Source organism: Chiloscyllium punctatum, chromosome 2 (genome assembly GCF_047496795.1).
Source record: "Chiloscyllium punctatum isolate Juve2018m chromosome 2, sChiPun1.3, whole genome shotgun sequence".
Classification (NCBI taxonomy): domain Eukaryota; kingdom Metazoa; phylum Chordata; class Chondrichthyes; order Orectolobiformes; family Hemiscylliidae; genus Chiloscyllium; species Chiloscyllium punctatum.
Window position 1 is genome coordinate 90,366,735 of NC_092740.1, and position 16,677 is coordinate 90,383,411.

Below are 16,677 nucleotides of genomic sequence, written 5' to 3' on the forward strand. Positions count from 1 at the left end.
AAGCTGATGAAGCAGCTTTAGAAATTAAAATAAAAGGCAAACAAAATTAGAAATGAAAATCCACAAGTGCATTCAGGCACAAATCAAGCCACCTTTTACCTCATTGGGGTGATCACTTATATTGGTTAATTCTATTCTGCTTTTCTATCAAGCAGTTCACACTGCTTCAGCCCATTGATCATTAGAGTGCATGTTGATTCTTTTCTCATTACTCCCACATACATTTTTGCATTTGGACAATGAATATTAAATTTTATCTATACAGAGAAAAGTTTTGTTTGGACATGTGATTGAGATTGGATTGCCTTAGTGTCATTAACAAACAACAGAACAAATATTCAGTGCCTCATGTTTAGGAACCTAACAAATTTGGTTTATAATAAAAGCAACTCGGTAATATTGGCTAACAAACACACTATACCTTGGTGCTGCCGACAATTACAAATGCCCTGATGCTCACCAGGGTATGGAACATGCATTTCCCAAAACCATCCAATTCAGACTACAGAAGAAATAGGCTGCCAAAGGGACCGTTCTCACTGGTCATGCTAATTCTGCAGGAATTCCTGATGTCAAAGACTGGCGGATGCTCGATCAAGAAGTATATTCAAAGGAGCTTTTGAACTTTTTTTGGGCACAAAGTGAATAAATGAGGGCCAGTAAAGTAGGAGAGGGTGGGGTCAGATAGGAAATGGGTTCTGGTATTTCTCCATGTTGGAGCAGCCGGAATAGTCTATCCTAATAGCCTACTCCAGCTCCTCTTCCTTATGTTCTTCAAGTTAAACTTAACAGGGACTACAATCTTTAACAATTCATTTAGGCAGGAAACATAGTTTCAACAAGGCTGATAAAGCAGTAAACTGTTGAGTAGCTTTAAAAAAAATCTCTTGCATCTATATATTTACAATATTCTCTCGTTTCGGAAATCTCAAATATTACTGCGATGGATTTAGACAACATGAGAATATTTCAATCACAAAAGGGAGTGTGGGAACTCCATGACTTGCAAGTTTTTGTCGAAGCTACACACCATCCCAGCTTGGAACTCTTCCTCATTGGCATTCCCTCAGGATTGAAGACGATGGAGGCAACGAAACAATCCAAAGCTGGAGCTGTACTCCCAGACTCAGATAGTTTTTGATGTGGTGGGACAGTGGGATGTTTGGGTTTCCACTTGCTCCTTTCTCTGTTTTCACTTGGGCCTGTTGGAAATACTCAAAGTGAATTGTACTACTGTAGATACTTCATCTCCAATTCTGACAGTCTTGTACTACACATACCTTGTCAGTGAGAATACTGCAGTTTTTTGCAGGGAGACAGTAATGATATTCCTAAAGTGTTTCCTCTGCCCTCGTGTTCACTGCTTGCTGAGATGAAGCTCAGAGTAAAGTTGGTTTTGGAAGTCTTGTGACTGCGTGCAAATGTTGTGCACTGCCAACACAATTGATTGACTGTGACCAGTGCCATAATACTGGAGATATTGGCCTCAGAGAGCACATTAACATTGAAGTTCCTATCTTGCCAGTTAATTTGTAGGATTTTGTGGGGGCATAGCTTGTGATCTTTCTCCAGGATTTGAAGATTGGTAACACTGCTTCCCTTTAGACCATTAACTTTGTGTCAGGCTCATGGTCTTGGTCATCAACCATTATCTTTCTCAGATTAGCCAAATTTTGCAGACTTGAGGCAATGATGAATTTTACCATCGACCTCTGCCCTCATTGAGAGGAGGCTCCTAAACTATGAGAATTAATGCACATTGTCCAGTGGCTCATTGTGGATGTTGACAGTCAGTGTTGCATGACAAGAGCAAGACTGCAGAAGAACGTGGTCTTCCACTTGTCTAGCTTAAGCCCTATTCTTTTATATTCCTCTGTAAATATAATGGAAGAGGTTTGGAGCTCGGAGTATGAATATACGCAGGCACCATCTACATATTGCAGCTTGATGACAGAGGCTGGGGTGGTCTTGTTTCTAGACATTTCTCTCATATTGCACAGAAGGTTGACACCACTGTGAAGCTTCGTGGAGGTGGGGTGGACAGTTGTGGCAAGGAAGATGGAGAAGAGCATTGGTGGAATGACACAACCTTGCTTGATCCCAGTTTGCACATGTGCTGGGTCGGTGGCGTATTTGCTGCTGATGATCATGGTTTGTATGTCGTACTCGCAGGAGGCGGATGAGGATGATACATGTTTTTGGGTAACCAAATCTAAGAAGGAAGCTCCATAATTCCGCTCGTTTGACAGTCTTAGTCCTGTCTGTGGTTAAAAGTGGCCATGAATGTAGCCTGTCTGCCATAGGGAAGGCCATTGCAAAAACTCCCCCAGAACGATTTCACTATTCCTTCACATTGCTGTGTCAAAAAAACCTGGGAATCCGTCCCTGGCAGCAATGTGGGTATAGCTATACAACTCCCTCAATACTTTGAACTAACCATAGATGAATTATTGATAAACAAGGGATCAATGCCTGTCAGGTCAAGGCAGAAGACTGGAATAATGTTATTGAATGTCTAAGAAGGTTCAAGGAGTTGTTCATATGTTTGGATGTAAATATGAGAATGGTAGCAGTTCAACAATGCAGTTCTTTATCAAATTCTCAAGGACAGTTAGGGTTGGGTAATAAATGCTGGCAAGTGATGACTACTTCCCATGAACAAAATAAAAAACATCACTGATTAGGATATTTATACAGAATATTAAAAAGCTGGAAAATAACATTGCTGAAGAACAACACTGTACTTTGCACAAAACTAGTCAGCTATAATTTGTCAATGATTTTTATTTTCAAAATGTTGTCTCTTCTGTCTCTGATAAGAACCTCAAACTTACTGCACAGTTTTCAGTCTGCCAATGTTTCAAAACAATCGAGAATCTTATGAAAATAAATGAGTTGAATTTGCTTAAAATCCTAACTAAGTATGCTAAGTTGCAGTAAGAGCCAAATCAGTTTTGAAGGCTTCTAGGGCACTGTGTTGAGTACAGATGGTTCTTAGCAAACCCATTTTCAAAAGGAGCTCAGGGGAGGATGTTAAGAAGCCACTCACTGATTTTGGTAAAAATCCAAGAAAGCATTACAAAAAAGTTACAAAACGGTAACTAATCAGTGTTGAAGGAAATGAAGTTCATGGGAATGCCATCAAGCGCAGATGGCTCTCAGCACGTCTACTTTCAAAGGGAACTCAAAAACAGAAGATAGGATGACAGGAAGATAGGAAGTCAATTCTAAAATTTGGTCAAAATCCAGTATGTACTTTAAACAAATGATGTGCAAAGTTCTACTGGTGTGTAATAGTTAGACAAAAAAAAAATGCATTAAAGGAAGTGAATTCCAAAATTGAGTGACACAGTGATTACAGTACATTTTAAATTTTGCAAATTTAACATATAATTTCTTTTATAAAATTACTTCTGCTTGCAAATTGTTCTGAACTAATTTTATTCCACTTGCTTGAAATGCTGATACATAACTGAATGATGACGTTGTTCTTACTAGTTTGGATCCTTGTTTGAACCCTCTTTAGCTTGCAGCAAATTTTTAAAAAAGTTACAAAACCACTTTTTTCAATACTTTCTTTACTGTATTAAACTGAATATTTACAATTTGTACAAACATCTGAGCTCCATCGAGATACAAAATACAGTTCACAAGATGCAATAACCCAGGGTCCAATTTCACCTGGAATACCATTGCACTACAAAGGACAGAAAGTCTTTCAAAGAACAAATGAACATCTGGTTAGGCAACTCCACAAACGCAGCAATTCAGGCAATAACAAAAATACAACGTGAGGTCAGAGAGGATTCAAATGCTCTTCTAATAATCCAGGGTTCTACAAAGCAGGGTCCTGGAATTTTTTGGGGACTACCAAAAACAGCTAATTGCGCCTAGGTCGATGGAGTTTTCTTTGATCCAGTCAATCATTGGTGCACTGACGATCAGTCCTTAAGTATAGGCATTCAGAAAAGCATCTTTTAATTCTGAAGCCCAGGAGGGTGTATTTGTTTATGAAGAAAAACTGTTCTAGACATATTTTCTCAGTTGCAGATGTTAGTAAATAACTTCATAGACCGATGCTTTCTTATCTCCTGAGCCAGTGACTATATATTTATCATCCACTGAGATATCACAGCTCAACACTGATGATGACTCTTTAGACTGTAAAAGGAGGGGAAAAGAAAATCAGTAAATCTGAACTAACCAGAATTAATTCACAGACCTATCTCTACATGGAGGAAAATTTCATAACAAAGTTTACATCATCTACTCCTACATGCTTTCAAATTCTTCTTTTAAGTTTCCCTATTCCAGCTTCTCCAGTATCTTCACACATCTAAAACCACCCTGCTATTATGCTGGTAAATTTCCTTGGCAGCTTCTCCAAAACCTTGACATCCTCATGCATGCAGAAATGTCAGTGAAGATAATGAAGTGTTGAAAATCACTTAAATCATGTCAACTTTTTAAGGCAAACTTCCTCTGGTGTATTGACTTCTTAAAAGTCCTTTCAAGCTTCATGATTGCTTGATATTACTAAAACATTCTTGGGATCAGTAGATCAGTCGTGACCTGTCCAGAATTACTTTTCAGAGTGGGGTAGCTCAGAGGTTAGTACTGCTGCCTCACAGCACCAGGGATCTGGGTTCAATTCCAGCCTTGGGTAACTTGTGTGGAGTTTGCATATTCTCCCTGTGCCTGTGGGGATTTCCTCCAGGTGCTCCGGTTTCCTCCCACAGTCTAAAGATGTGCAGGTTAGGTGGACTGGCTATTTTAAATCACCCATAGCATCCAGAGATGTGCTGGCTAGGTGGATTAGCCATGGAAAATGCAGGGTTACAGGGATACTTTAGAGGATGGGTCTGGGTGCGATCATCTTTGGAGGGTCGGTGTGGACTCGATAGACCGAATGGTCGGCTTCCACACTGTAGGGATTCTATGATTCAGAAGGTGTTGAAACCTTTTACTGAAATGCTAAAGTTAATTTAATGTAGCTCCTAGGTTATTTCAGAGGGTACTTCTAGGGTCACTATGTTGGTCACAGAGTCATACAGCACGGAAACAGACCCTTAGGTCCAGCCAGTCCATGTCGAACATAATCCCAAACTAAGCTATTCACACCTGCCTGCTCCAGGCCCATATCCCTCCAAGCCTTTCCTATCACATATCTATCTAAATATCTTTCAAACAATGTAATTGTACCCATAACCACCACTTTCTCAGGAAGTTCATTCCATATACGCGAACCACTGTCTGTGTAAAACGTTTGCCTCAAGTCTTTTTAAAATTTCTCTCAAAAATGTGCCCCTCATCTTGAAATCCCCTATCTTAGGGAAAAGATAACTACTACTAACTCTTATCCATACATCTCATTATTTTATTAACTTCTATCAGATTTCCTCTCACCCTCCTATGCTCCAGTGAGAAAGGTCTCAGCCTATCCAGCCCTTCTTTATAACTCAAACCTTCTACACCTAGCAACATCTTGGTAAATCTCTTCTAAACCCTCTCTGGCTTGACAATATCCTGCCTATCATAAAATGGCTAAGTTAGATATGGATGGCACTTATCCCCACCCCGCTCTTTGGGCATCGGTGAACTGAGACTTCATGAAAATCCAACAGTTTCATAGTCTATTAAACCTGCCCCAGTACAAACTTTTCAAAGTTATAACATTTACAGTTAACAGCGAACTATACTTAGTATATTTAACAGTTGCCACAGTATTCTTGATCTGGTTGAGTTTGCTTAACATGTTTCTCAGTAAATTATAGAAATGAAGGTTTGGCTGGATATTTTGCCTTAAAATTACCTGGAATATGCTGGCTCCATAAGGCGTCCTCCATGCATTTAGAAGATTATCTTTTCCAGTGCTTACAAACCATTTACCTGTGTCAACATACCAAAAAATCAGTTAAGTTCACTGTCCACTGTCTGGTCAAAATTTAGTGCTAATCAACAGCCTAAAACCAATGGCCTCCTTCCTTTATCTTATCCTTTACTTCATCTTTTGGTCAATAAACTCAAATAACTTAGGTCCTTGCATACTCGCATTACAGATTCCTTTAACTGGGTCAACAGGTTCATACCAAACCATGGTATATATACCCAGTTATGACATGCTTAAGAGTGTGTTGTGATTTTCTTTGGCAAATCTCTTTCAGAAACTGCACCATAGGCTTCAAAACATCCTAAACTTGGGAAACTAAGATTACTTCCACTAAAATTTTGGAAAAAAAAAAGAGAGGGATCTGTCAGCTGCAGCATGACAGCTGTAGTACAGATATCCTTTAACCACAACCACAACCACGCTATTGTTTACATTGATTGAACTAATCCAGTAATGATTCACTAAAATTAAGGTATAAACAGCAAATTTCATTTACCAAATTTTAAATTTTGTTTTCTTCAACCAGCAACTGTTGCTTACAACATGTTTATATCTGCTGGAATCAAAGAGGAATGATGTGAAACCCAAAAAAAAAGACAGGTTTCTTATTCCTAATCAAAATCCAACAGCAATTACAGATGAAAGGTAGGGCAGACAAACATCTGGGTGAATAATCTGCTAAATGTAAGGGTATTTGGGAAAGTTATCACAGGATTAGAGATGTCCCAAGAACTGTATCACATCATAGAGTCAGTAACTTTAGGATAATGGAATCAAAGCTGACAATCCTTACCACAATAAGCAAATTTAAGGGACAGAACACAACTTTCATGGAGGTGCAGTTGATATTTGTCTGGTTTTGTTACATGCAGCACTTCGACATTACTGCTCTCCATCCCCACAGCCAGCCATTCGCCAGTAGGACAGTAACCAAGAGAGAAAATCTTTTTTCAAAAGAAATGAGATTTAGTTAGAAATTATGCTTTAAAATTCTAGATTTTACAAAAGTCTATTTTGACTCCAAGCCTTTTCTCCCCATGTCAACCATGTCTTGTTTGTGCCTTATTGGCTTTGTTATCAGCAGAGGATCCATTTTCTCTTCTTCATACCTAACATGTAATAACACCTACTTTACCAATCTATCTCCCCTTTAACCACATTAGCATTCTTTTTTTTTGCTCATCACCCTCACCATCTGTTCCACTACCCCCCGTCAACAGTAGTCATATTAGATTCAAAACATTAACTCTGTTTCTCTCATCACAGATGTGGCCAGACCTGCAACTTTCTCTATAATTTTCTCTATTTATTCCACATATCCATTACTTGTGACCAAAGAAACCTGTTTGAGGTGGGTGGTGAGGTGGGTTACAGGGGCAGGAAATGTGCTTCCAGATTTGCATCAACACTCTAAACCAGTACCAAAATATGCGTTAATCATCAGTCTAGGGAGAACTTTACAAATTAATTTCCAGCTCTCGTTAGGAGTTGCGCAGCCCCACTGCTTGGTGCTTTCTTGCACCAGAGATTGGGATTTGGTCCTGAGAACCTTAACAGAAGCTGAAAAAGAAAGCAAACTACCTGCTGCAAATAAATTAGCTACTCTTGAACTGGTTTAGAACAAGCTGTCATTCTAATTGCATCTTCCTTACACACTTTCTCACTTTTGCGATGTTGCACAGTAGACATTATAGTATGTCATTTTCAAATGTTACTTTGAATCACCACCAGCTATAGCAACTACCACTTGGGCTAGAATAAACATATTTTTTATAGTTCAGACTAATCTACTGATGGATTGTTCCAAAAATGTATTCCGTTTGGATTGCTGTAAAATCTGGGGAAGTGGTGATGTAGTGGTAATGTCACTGGACTAGCAATCTGCAGGGCAGGGTTTTGGGTACATTGGGTTTAAATCCAATTGGGAAATCTGAAATCTGAAGCTTGTCTGATGGTGACCAAGAGACCATTGTTTTGTTACAAACCATCCGATTCACTAATGTCTGTTAGGGAAGAAAATCTATTGTCTTTATCTGGCATGGTCTACATTCAGTTCAGACCCACAGCAATGTGGCTAGCTCTTAAAATGCCCTCTGAAACAGCCTGGCATAACACTCATTTATATGTAACCGCTACAATATCTTTAAAAACAAAAGCCAAAAAGTTACCGATCATTGACATAAGCAGCAGAATGTATACTGATAAAACTAGCCCAGTTGAGTCTGAAAAGTTGCCCTTACTGAAATCTGGATGCTCCTGCCAAAATTTGGAAAGTTTCTCATGGACCGGTCAAGCAGGAGACAATGTCCCAAACACTATCTTTACCTTCCCTGATTGTATCCTGCCCAGCTGGTAGGACAGGCACAGTAGAGTTAGCAGCAGAGTGGTACACGTTGAGAGGGAGTTGTCCTGGAAGCCCTCCAGACTGGCTCATGCCTTCAGTATAAGGAAGTCCCCAACCCTCCCACCCACACATGAATTGCTACAGCTCCCTGTTGAACACCAATCAGAGGAAATAATGAGGCATGCAAATGCACCCTGGGCCAGGAACTTCAATGCCTATCACCAAGAGGACCACTATTGAGCAGGCTGCCAGGTCCTGAAGGATATAGGTGCTAGACTGGGTACATGGCAATGGAAGAGAGAACAAAGCGCCAGGGACCCGGGTTCAATTCCTGCCTCAGGCAACTGTCTGTGTGGAGTTTGCACGTTCTCCCAATGTCTGCGCGAGTTTCCTCCCACATTCCAAAAATGTGCAGGTTAGGTGAATTGGCCATGCTAAATTGCCTGTAGTGTTAGGTGAAGGGGTAAATGTAGGGGAAGGAGTCTGGGTGGGCTGCTCTTCAGAGGGTTGGTGTGGACTTGTTGGGCCGAAGGGCCTGTTTCCACACTGTAGGGAATCTAATCTAAACAAGAGGGGAAAAATGTATTTGATCTTGTCCTGACTAATCTACTTGTTGCAGATGCATCTGTGCATCACAATTTTGGCGGATAGGGCTACTACAGAGTCGCACACAGCGACTCACACGTATGGCAGCGGTGGGATTCAAACCCATGCCTCCCTAGAGACTGGAGCCTTAATCCAGCACCTTAGACCACTCGGCCACACCACCAGACTTCAACCCCAGGGCATCAATGTGGACTTCAACAGTTTCTTCATTTCCCCTTCCCCCACCTCACCCCAGTTCCAAACTTCCAGCTCAGCACTGTCCCCATGACTTGTTCTACCTGCCTATTTTCTTTTCCACCTATCCACCCCACCCCCTCCCTCTCCTGACCTATCATCTTCATCCCCTCCCCCACTCACCTATTGTACTCCATGCTACTTTCTCCCCACACCCCCTCCCCCCCTCATTTATCTCTCCACCCTTCAGGCTCTCTGCCTGTATTCCTGATGAAAGATTTTACTGCTTCTCGGATGCTGCCTGAACTGCTGTGCTTTTCCAGCACCACTCTAATCTAGACTCTGGTTTCCAGCATCTGCAGTCATTGTTTTTACCTACTAGAGTCTACATGGATATGGTTAACTGATGAAGGAGCAGCACTCCGAAAGCTAGTGTGCTTCCAATTAAACCTGTTGGATTATTACCTGGTGTGTTTGGTCTTTAACTTTGTACACCCCAGTCCAACACCGGCATCTCCAAATACATGGATATGAAGTCTCAACTTCACATGAAGGATAGTTTCCAAGACTCCCACTGTGCTAAAGTAAATAGGTTTCAAACAAATCTAGCAAATCAAGACTGGGCTTCCACAAAGCACTGTGGGTCATCAGCAACAACAGAATTGCATTCAACCACAAGTCTGTAACCTCATGGTATGACAGTGTTGAAGTGTGGTTGGATGCAGCCATTGTGAGCTGTGTTCCCTAGCATCACTTGCCAGTTTCAAAAAGCAAGTTGTAACTAGAAGATGCCTGTGATGTGGAGCCAGTATCAGTTTAATAAGCAAGAGTGCAGGCTCCACTCCTTCTGGACAGGAGAACATTTAGGGACAAAAGATTCAATCATGCCTGATTGAATAGTGCACATAAACATCATACAGAATCACGTCATCAAACATGTGCAATGCATTCAATCTGGAAATATTGGGATTGAGATGTTTGCTACAGATGATGTACATCGTGCTACTGGCCCTTGCAAATTGCATGTAGAGAAGTAGATGTCATTACCACTGACTCTTAAACAGGTATATACAGGCTACAATCAACACTGTACCTGTGAGAATTTCAACAGAATTGAGAATAGAATGACAGATGTTACTGCTTGCAAGAAGAACTTCCATGATCGATTTGGAGTTGAAATGAGAATGGTTCAAAGCACATGGAACAATCCCATGTGTTTGTCAATCTGTTGGTGCATCAGTTCTACCAAATTCTGTGCTTCAGGAGGAAACCATTAACTAAATGATTACAAAAATGATCAAGAACCTCAGCAGTGTGCTTTCCTTAACAGATCAATCTGAAGATTTATACTCTTGAAACTGTTTTTTGTAACGATTAAGAACTATGGGCAGAATCTTCCCAGCCACTGAACGATGTGGGCAAGTGAGTCAGTTAGAAAACATAGTGAGATCGGTAGAATGAAATTCTCTATGTTGAGAAAAAAAGTCTAACTTTCCATCCAATGTTTTAACAGTGACACGAGAATCTTGCTAATGAGCATCAAGGAGCCTATTTGTTTATTAACATCTCAATATCCGTTAATCTTCCTCATTTATATGCAGCTTGCAATTTTATCAGGCAGTGGAGGATAATGCATTCGCAACAAATCTCGATTTGAAGGTCTAAGTGGGCACCTGACAGCTTCAGCCTCATTGCTTGCTTCTTCAGGCTCCATCTTGTTCAGCATTCTTCAACAACACAGGGCTTGCTCTATGGGCATTAACCTCCTGCAACCTTTGTCGATATAGTTTGGCATCAACAAAACACCAACATTACATCTTCAGGGCACAATTGGGACTCACTTCAAGACTGCACTTTGGAGTTCACTGACTCCTTTCAATACAATGCTGCTACCAGACACCCTTGTGCGTAAGGACAAGCAGCTATCTCATGCATCGGAGTAGGACATATCTCAGGGCTCTTACCCTGCTTTTTTCATGCTTACTCATTTTGTGACCATGTGAATGCTCACAGCATTTCTGCTTGTCTTGCCTTTTAGCACAGGCATGTAGCCAGGCACCTTGTCATGATTGGCAACAAGGAATAATCAAGGGGAACTATGGTCAGTGATGGGTCTGGTCCTTCATCAGTTAAGAAAGGTAGTGAGGTGTCACAACTGATCAAATGGGAAGCACAGAGAGCAGGTAAGGTTAATAATTCAAGTGGATGGGTGGATTTAGGCAAGATACTGCATGCAATTTTGAGAATGCTAGGCCAAGCACTTTGGTGGGACATGGATGCAATGGTACAGTTGTAGCAAGTGCGAAGTAGCAGATAGAATTGAGTGCTGCAGACCTGTGAAGATCGTCAAGCTTCTTGCAGCACTGCCGTGCATTCCTCCAGACAATCCACAGCACACTGACCTGGGTGGCTAATACAGGCCAGGTAACAGCATTTGAAATGGTGTACAGCTGTGGTTTAAATATGGCACTTGCAGCATGAGACCATAAGGTTTACCAGGAGTTAGGACATGTTGCTGCTGAGTGCAAGGAAGTACGAGAATGATGCCATGGAGTCGTGGTGCATACTTTAATGATGTACGCAATGAAAAATTGTGCAGGGTAACTCCCTCTAGAGTGTTTAGACAAAAACATACAATGAAACTTCCCAAAAGTGACATATGGCCAATTATAGGTAAAAATCAACCCATCACATTATTTTGTTCATGCTTTAAAAAGTCAGTAAAGTTAATTTGAGTGTGTAATTATCTGCTGTCAAATGCTAATGATTCTTAGCTGCTGACAGTTATGAAGGAGAAACTCCAGTTTTCTCACAGTTGATTTTTTTAAAAATTGTAATTGTAGTGCAGCTCCAGGCATACAAAGAAATTAGTATTAGTGTTAGATCTCCAAATACCTGAGATGTGAAGTCATGCTGTTGCAGTTGCCTTCCTTCCCGGAGATCCCAGGATCTTACAGTGTTGTCTAAACCTCCCGTCCAAAGTTTGGTACCATCATTTGAAATGTCAATACAGCTGGCTCCATCTGTGTGACCCTGGAACTGCCTGATTAAACAAACAAAATAGAATAAAGACTTCCTCTGCAAGCCTTAGGCAAACACAATTGCGTTGTTAGTTTTGGACCTCAGATCAACATGTTTCTTCACTGTCTGGTATTGCATTTGGTTAAACAAACCACAGCAGGACATAACATTAGTTCATGATCTACGAATTGCAAATATTACCCAGGTGCAACAAGCCCAAAGCAAAATTTCTCTTCTTTGTAAAATAACATCAGCAAATCTGCAGCTGTGAAGAAAATACATTGTTTCCCCTTTAATCAAAGTTAATGCCAAACTCATTTATTATTAAACTCCGACTATGCTTAGAGTACTTAAAGAAAGTATCCACATAATTACATACAAGGACTAACTCCTCCTCATTGAATTGAGATGACTAGCATCTAATGCCACTTTTAGATTACAAAAGTGGTCACTGGGGAGCAGTGCTCAAACAAAACATATGCCCTTTACCTACTCCTTTTCATTATTACTTATCCCAGTCAAAACCTTTAATTTTGATAGTTAAAAAGATAGGGGTGCAACTTGATTATACTGTACTTTTGATGAGATATCTAATAGCAGTTCAAGGTCTATAAAAAGGCACATCCTTGAAGAAAGAGGTGCTATATGCCTGATATTCATTTAACTAACAATATAAAATAGGCAAAACATAGCGTGCAGCAATCTGATTAAATTTAACTTTTAAAACTTGACTTGATTACTATTAAGAAATGAAAGGACTTTCCTTTTGCAAAATATTAATTTCTAAGCAGATATCTATCATATTTTCACCAACCTTAAAATGTAGCTAACTGCAGAACAACAATTTCTGCAATTAAACACATACCTGACTAATGTCTGATTGTGCAGATCCCAGACAGCAATATTACCATCGCTACAGCAGGAGAAACAGACTTTGGAGTCAGGACTGATCGCCAGAGCATAGCAGGCAGGAGCAGAGGATGTCAACTCTGCCTTTATACGAGGAGTTGGAGCTGCCAGGTCCCAGATAGATAACGTGCTGGCTTCCCCACCAACAATCAGGGTACAACCATCAGGTAATAACTTGCATGATCGAATGTAGTTGTCTCTGTTCTGTGGATTAAGAAATAGAGCTTTTGTATTAACTGTTAATAAATATATTTCAGATTTTCATTTAGCAAAATGTAGTAAAAAATTCAGCAACCTGGAAAACAACTCAAAGTCAGCTGTAAAACTGAATGTTTAGATAGAGATGAACGTTCAAAATTGGCATGCTCCAGGCACCAGTGTGTTTTGCATATATGCTGTATAACATTTATGTTTAAGGGAAATTGGGAGCTTTCTGCTGCGTATGGATTTACATTGTTCCCCATATGGTAAAGAGCCAAATACCTCTTATCATCAGCTTGGGTTAAGGAAGGTTTTCTTTAAACAACATCCTCTTTTATCCATTCATTCACCCATAAATTTACCTCAAATTTCAAAAGATCCATAAAAATGCCTTCAGACCAGTTCAGCCATCCACTCACAAATAGGAAACATTTTTAAAAGTGTAAAAATTATTTGACTTCTTAAGCCAAGTGTGGTGGACTCTTTGGATTTTCTTTACATACTTTGTGGTCAGCCACACACAATTATAATAAATTCTTTCTCTGTACAAATGGTTTCAATGACCACTGCTGAAATCTGATTGACTAAACATGCAAGCAGTCTGTGTTCATATCATTTTTGTACCATTACCATCAGTGCTACAGTTCTGAGAAACTCCTTCAAACAAAGCAGATACTGAGATTTATCAGCTAGCAATTTGGTTAACTTTTTCCTCAAAACTTCTAAAGCTAAATACAAAGGATCAGATTTGTTTATAAACTGCTTTTGAGCATGTAAAAACAAAAACATTTTTAATATCAAAGCTTCTAAACAATTCTTTACCCACTGTTAGTTTAAAATGCCAGAGGATGCTGAAATGTGTAGAAATCCACCATTACACAATAACATTTCACATCATCATCAATAAGATGACAGCACATCATCAGCAGAACTGCAAAATGATTGAATATCCTTTGCTAACTAATAAAACAACCTGAATGTAAAATACTTTGCTATTTGTATATTTCCACACAAATCCATTTGTATTCATCAGTTTATCACTAAGTCTTTCAGGCGTTTCTTTAGGTTTCCTCAAGTCCGGTATTTTCAGCTCGGCTTTTGAGAAAGCCCAGTTTTTCAGCAAATGATTTGAAACTTAAAACAAGAAAGTAGAATCAAAAAGCCACTTCGTTATTTGTCTTGCAATTTGGAGACATTACTCAGATCAACGTTTTGAGAGTTTTCACCCTCTGCAAATAATGGAGTTAAAGCCAGATCCCATCATGAGCCTATTATTAGATTAGATTAGATTAGATTCCCTACAGGATGGAAACAGGCCCTTTGGCCCAACAAGTCCACACTGATCCTCCAAAGAGTAAGCCACCTAGACCCATTTCCCCTACCCTATACTTACCACTGGCTAATGCACCTAACACAATGGGCAATTTAGCATGGCCAATTCACCTAACCTGCAAATCTTTAGATTGTGGGAGGAAACCCATGCAAACACGGGGAGAATGTGCAAACTTCACACAATCACTCGAGGCAAGAATCGAGCCCAGGTCCCTGGTGCTGTGAAGCAGCAGTGCTAACCACTGAGCCACCATGCCGCCCCAACACAACAGTGTTTAACACAGAACTTTAACAAGCTGCAGTATAACAGGCATCGCGCACAAATGGCAGCAGTGGGATTATGAACCTATTGCTAATGCTGTTTTGAATTTGAGATCAAGTGGAAACTGTAAAATTATATGGAAATACAATTTGAAATTTTCTCACCAGGTCCACCTCCTCATCAGTGAACTTGTAAAACTAACAATTCTTTATTATGAGACCCAGTTTCTAAAGGAATTACAGATGTACACTAATATTAGTGTCCAACTGAACTTTTCAATTTCCCAGGTGAATCTGGTTCAGTTAGGTCTGATGGAAATAAGAATATTTCAAAATTGGCATTAAATATGCACATCAGGGAAAAAAACCTCACTGTTATTTCCTTATCTGTGAACAAACAGCTACCTAGAATTGTTACAATTGTTTCAGATTTTCCTGATTAAATACCAAAAAAAAAGGAACTGAATTGCAGTAATTCACTTACCAAGCAGTCCAGCTGTGAAACTGGGCTTTTGCTGCCAGACTGGCTGATATCCCAGACCTTGACACAACCCTTCCCACCAGTGTACACATGCCTTGTGGGATTGCTGATGGTCACTGCGCACACAACTTCACCATGGCTCAGTGTGTTGATTTGCCGAGCATGTCTTGGGATTCCTGGTCCAATCAGGGCATCAGGTGGAAAAGGCACAGGCTGCATTTGTCCATCCGCGGTGACATGAAATGAATAGGCTCTATTTAGCAAAAGTTGAAAATAAACAAAACTGAAGGATTTGGGCTAACGTCTACTGAATACCAACCATGCTTTAATTTTGCTTGTAATTGCAAGTGACCACATCCAGCTTACATGTCTTAAGTTAACATTTCACAAACTAGTATATTAAACAGAACTCTCGAAATACTGTTGCTTTGCTTTACATTACAGTGGTGCACATGCAAAGGTTTGATTAACTCAAAAGTTAGCGTACCTGAAAACGCAAGGTCATTGCAAATCGCAGAAATGACAGATTTTGAAATCGGATTAAAATTTAATGTGTACTTAAACCTGTTCATTTAACAACTCTTTAGTTCTATAAGCCTTTACTAATTCAATAATGTTAATTAAGCAATTTTCATATCACAGCAACATGGGAAAACAAAACTAAAATGAATTGCCAGCATACTGTACATCCTTCATCTGTAGACAATGCAAGTACTGCATCAACTTACTCATTTGAATAAAAATCATTATAAATGTTTGAAACAGTTAACATTCATGATTTTAAGGTCATGAAGATGGAATCAGAACTGACTTCCTTTGTTAATGCTCAGAAAAAAAAACACAGGGCCAGATGAAGTTCTAATATAAACTATACAGATATATATGAAGCAGAAGAATTTTCTTTGGTCACTTACGGTTTTCCACCAGGGATCCCAGTCAAATTTGGAGGCATTCCAGGTACACGCATATGAGGATGAGGGTCAAACCCAACCTGTAATTAAAATGCAGTGGATAACCCAAATTGGTTGGCATTGATCCATAAATTCTAAATAAAACTGTTCCAACCGTGTGATTTCCTACTTGATGAGTTGTATCTTGCTGCTCATTTGATCTTTGGCTTTAGAGGTGAACAAAAAAGACCTAGGCCTAGTGATGCAAATGTGTGGATTCAGAACATCAACACTGCTCTCCAACAATCCAAACTGCAGAACAGAGGTATATAAAAGTTTTTTTTTGAAAGGAATAATGAAAGTAATATTGCAACTTTTCTATTTACAACCATAACACACTTTCAAAATGACTCCATTTGCAGCAAAATAATCTGGAGTGTTTGGAGTTCATGACAGATGTTATTTGAGTTCAAGAGCATTCTTTAACATGAATAGAAAGCATTTAGATGGTATTTTTAGCAAAAAAATAAATCCCCATGTACTCCTCGATGAAAACCAATGCTGAGGA

General features: G+C 39.7%; 1 protein-coding gene across 3 annotated transcripts in view; it reads right to left on the reverse strand.

Moving 5' to 3' along the window:
- Window positions 1-3,522: 3,522 nt before the first annotated feature.
- The window catches only part of LOC140486385 (transducin-like enhancer protein 1), a 117,925-nt gene continuing 104,770 nt past the window's right edge, over window positions 3,523-16,677 (reverse strand). The window contains exons 15-21 of one of the 3 annotated variants that reach the window (XM_072585447.1): window positions 16,134-16,210; window positions 15,223-15,472; window positions 12,901-13,148; window positions 11,910-12,057; window positions 6,684-6,834; window positions 5,813-5,889; window positions 3,523-4,161 (exon numbers count right to left, since the gene is read on the reverse strand). In XM_072585447.1, the coding sequence (XP_072441548.1) occupies window positions 4,054-4,161; window positions 5,813-5,889; window positions 6,684-6,834; window positions 11,910-12,057; window positions 12,901-13,148; window positions 15,223-15,472; window positions 16,134-16,210 (1,059 nt within the window). In that variant the 3' untranslated portion in view covers window positions 3,523-4,053. The remainder of the gene's footprint in view (window positions 4,162-5,812; window positions 5,890-6,683; window positions 6,835-11,909; window positions 12,058-12,900; window positions 13,149-15,222; window positions 15,473-16,133; window positions 16,211-16,677) is intronic. The other 2 variants (XM_072585457.1, XM_072585466.1) reach the window with 2 other exon arrangements.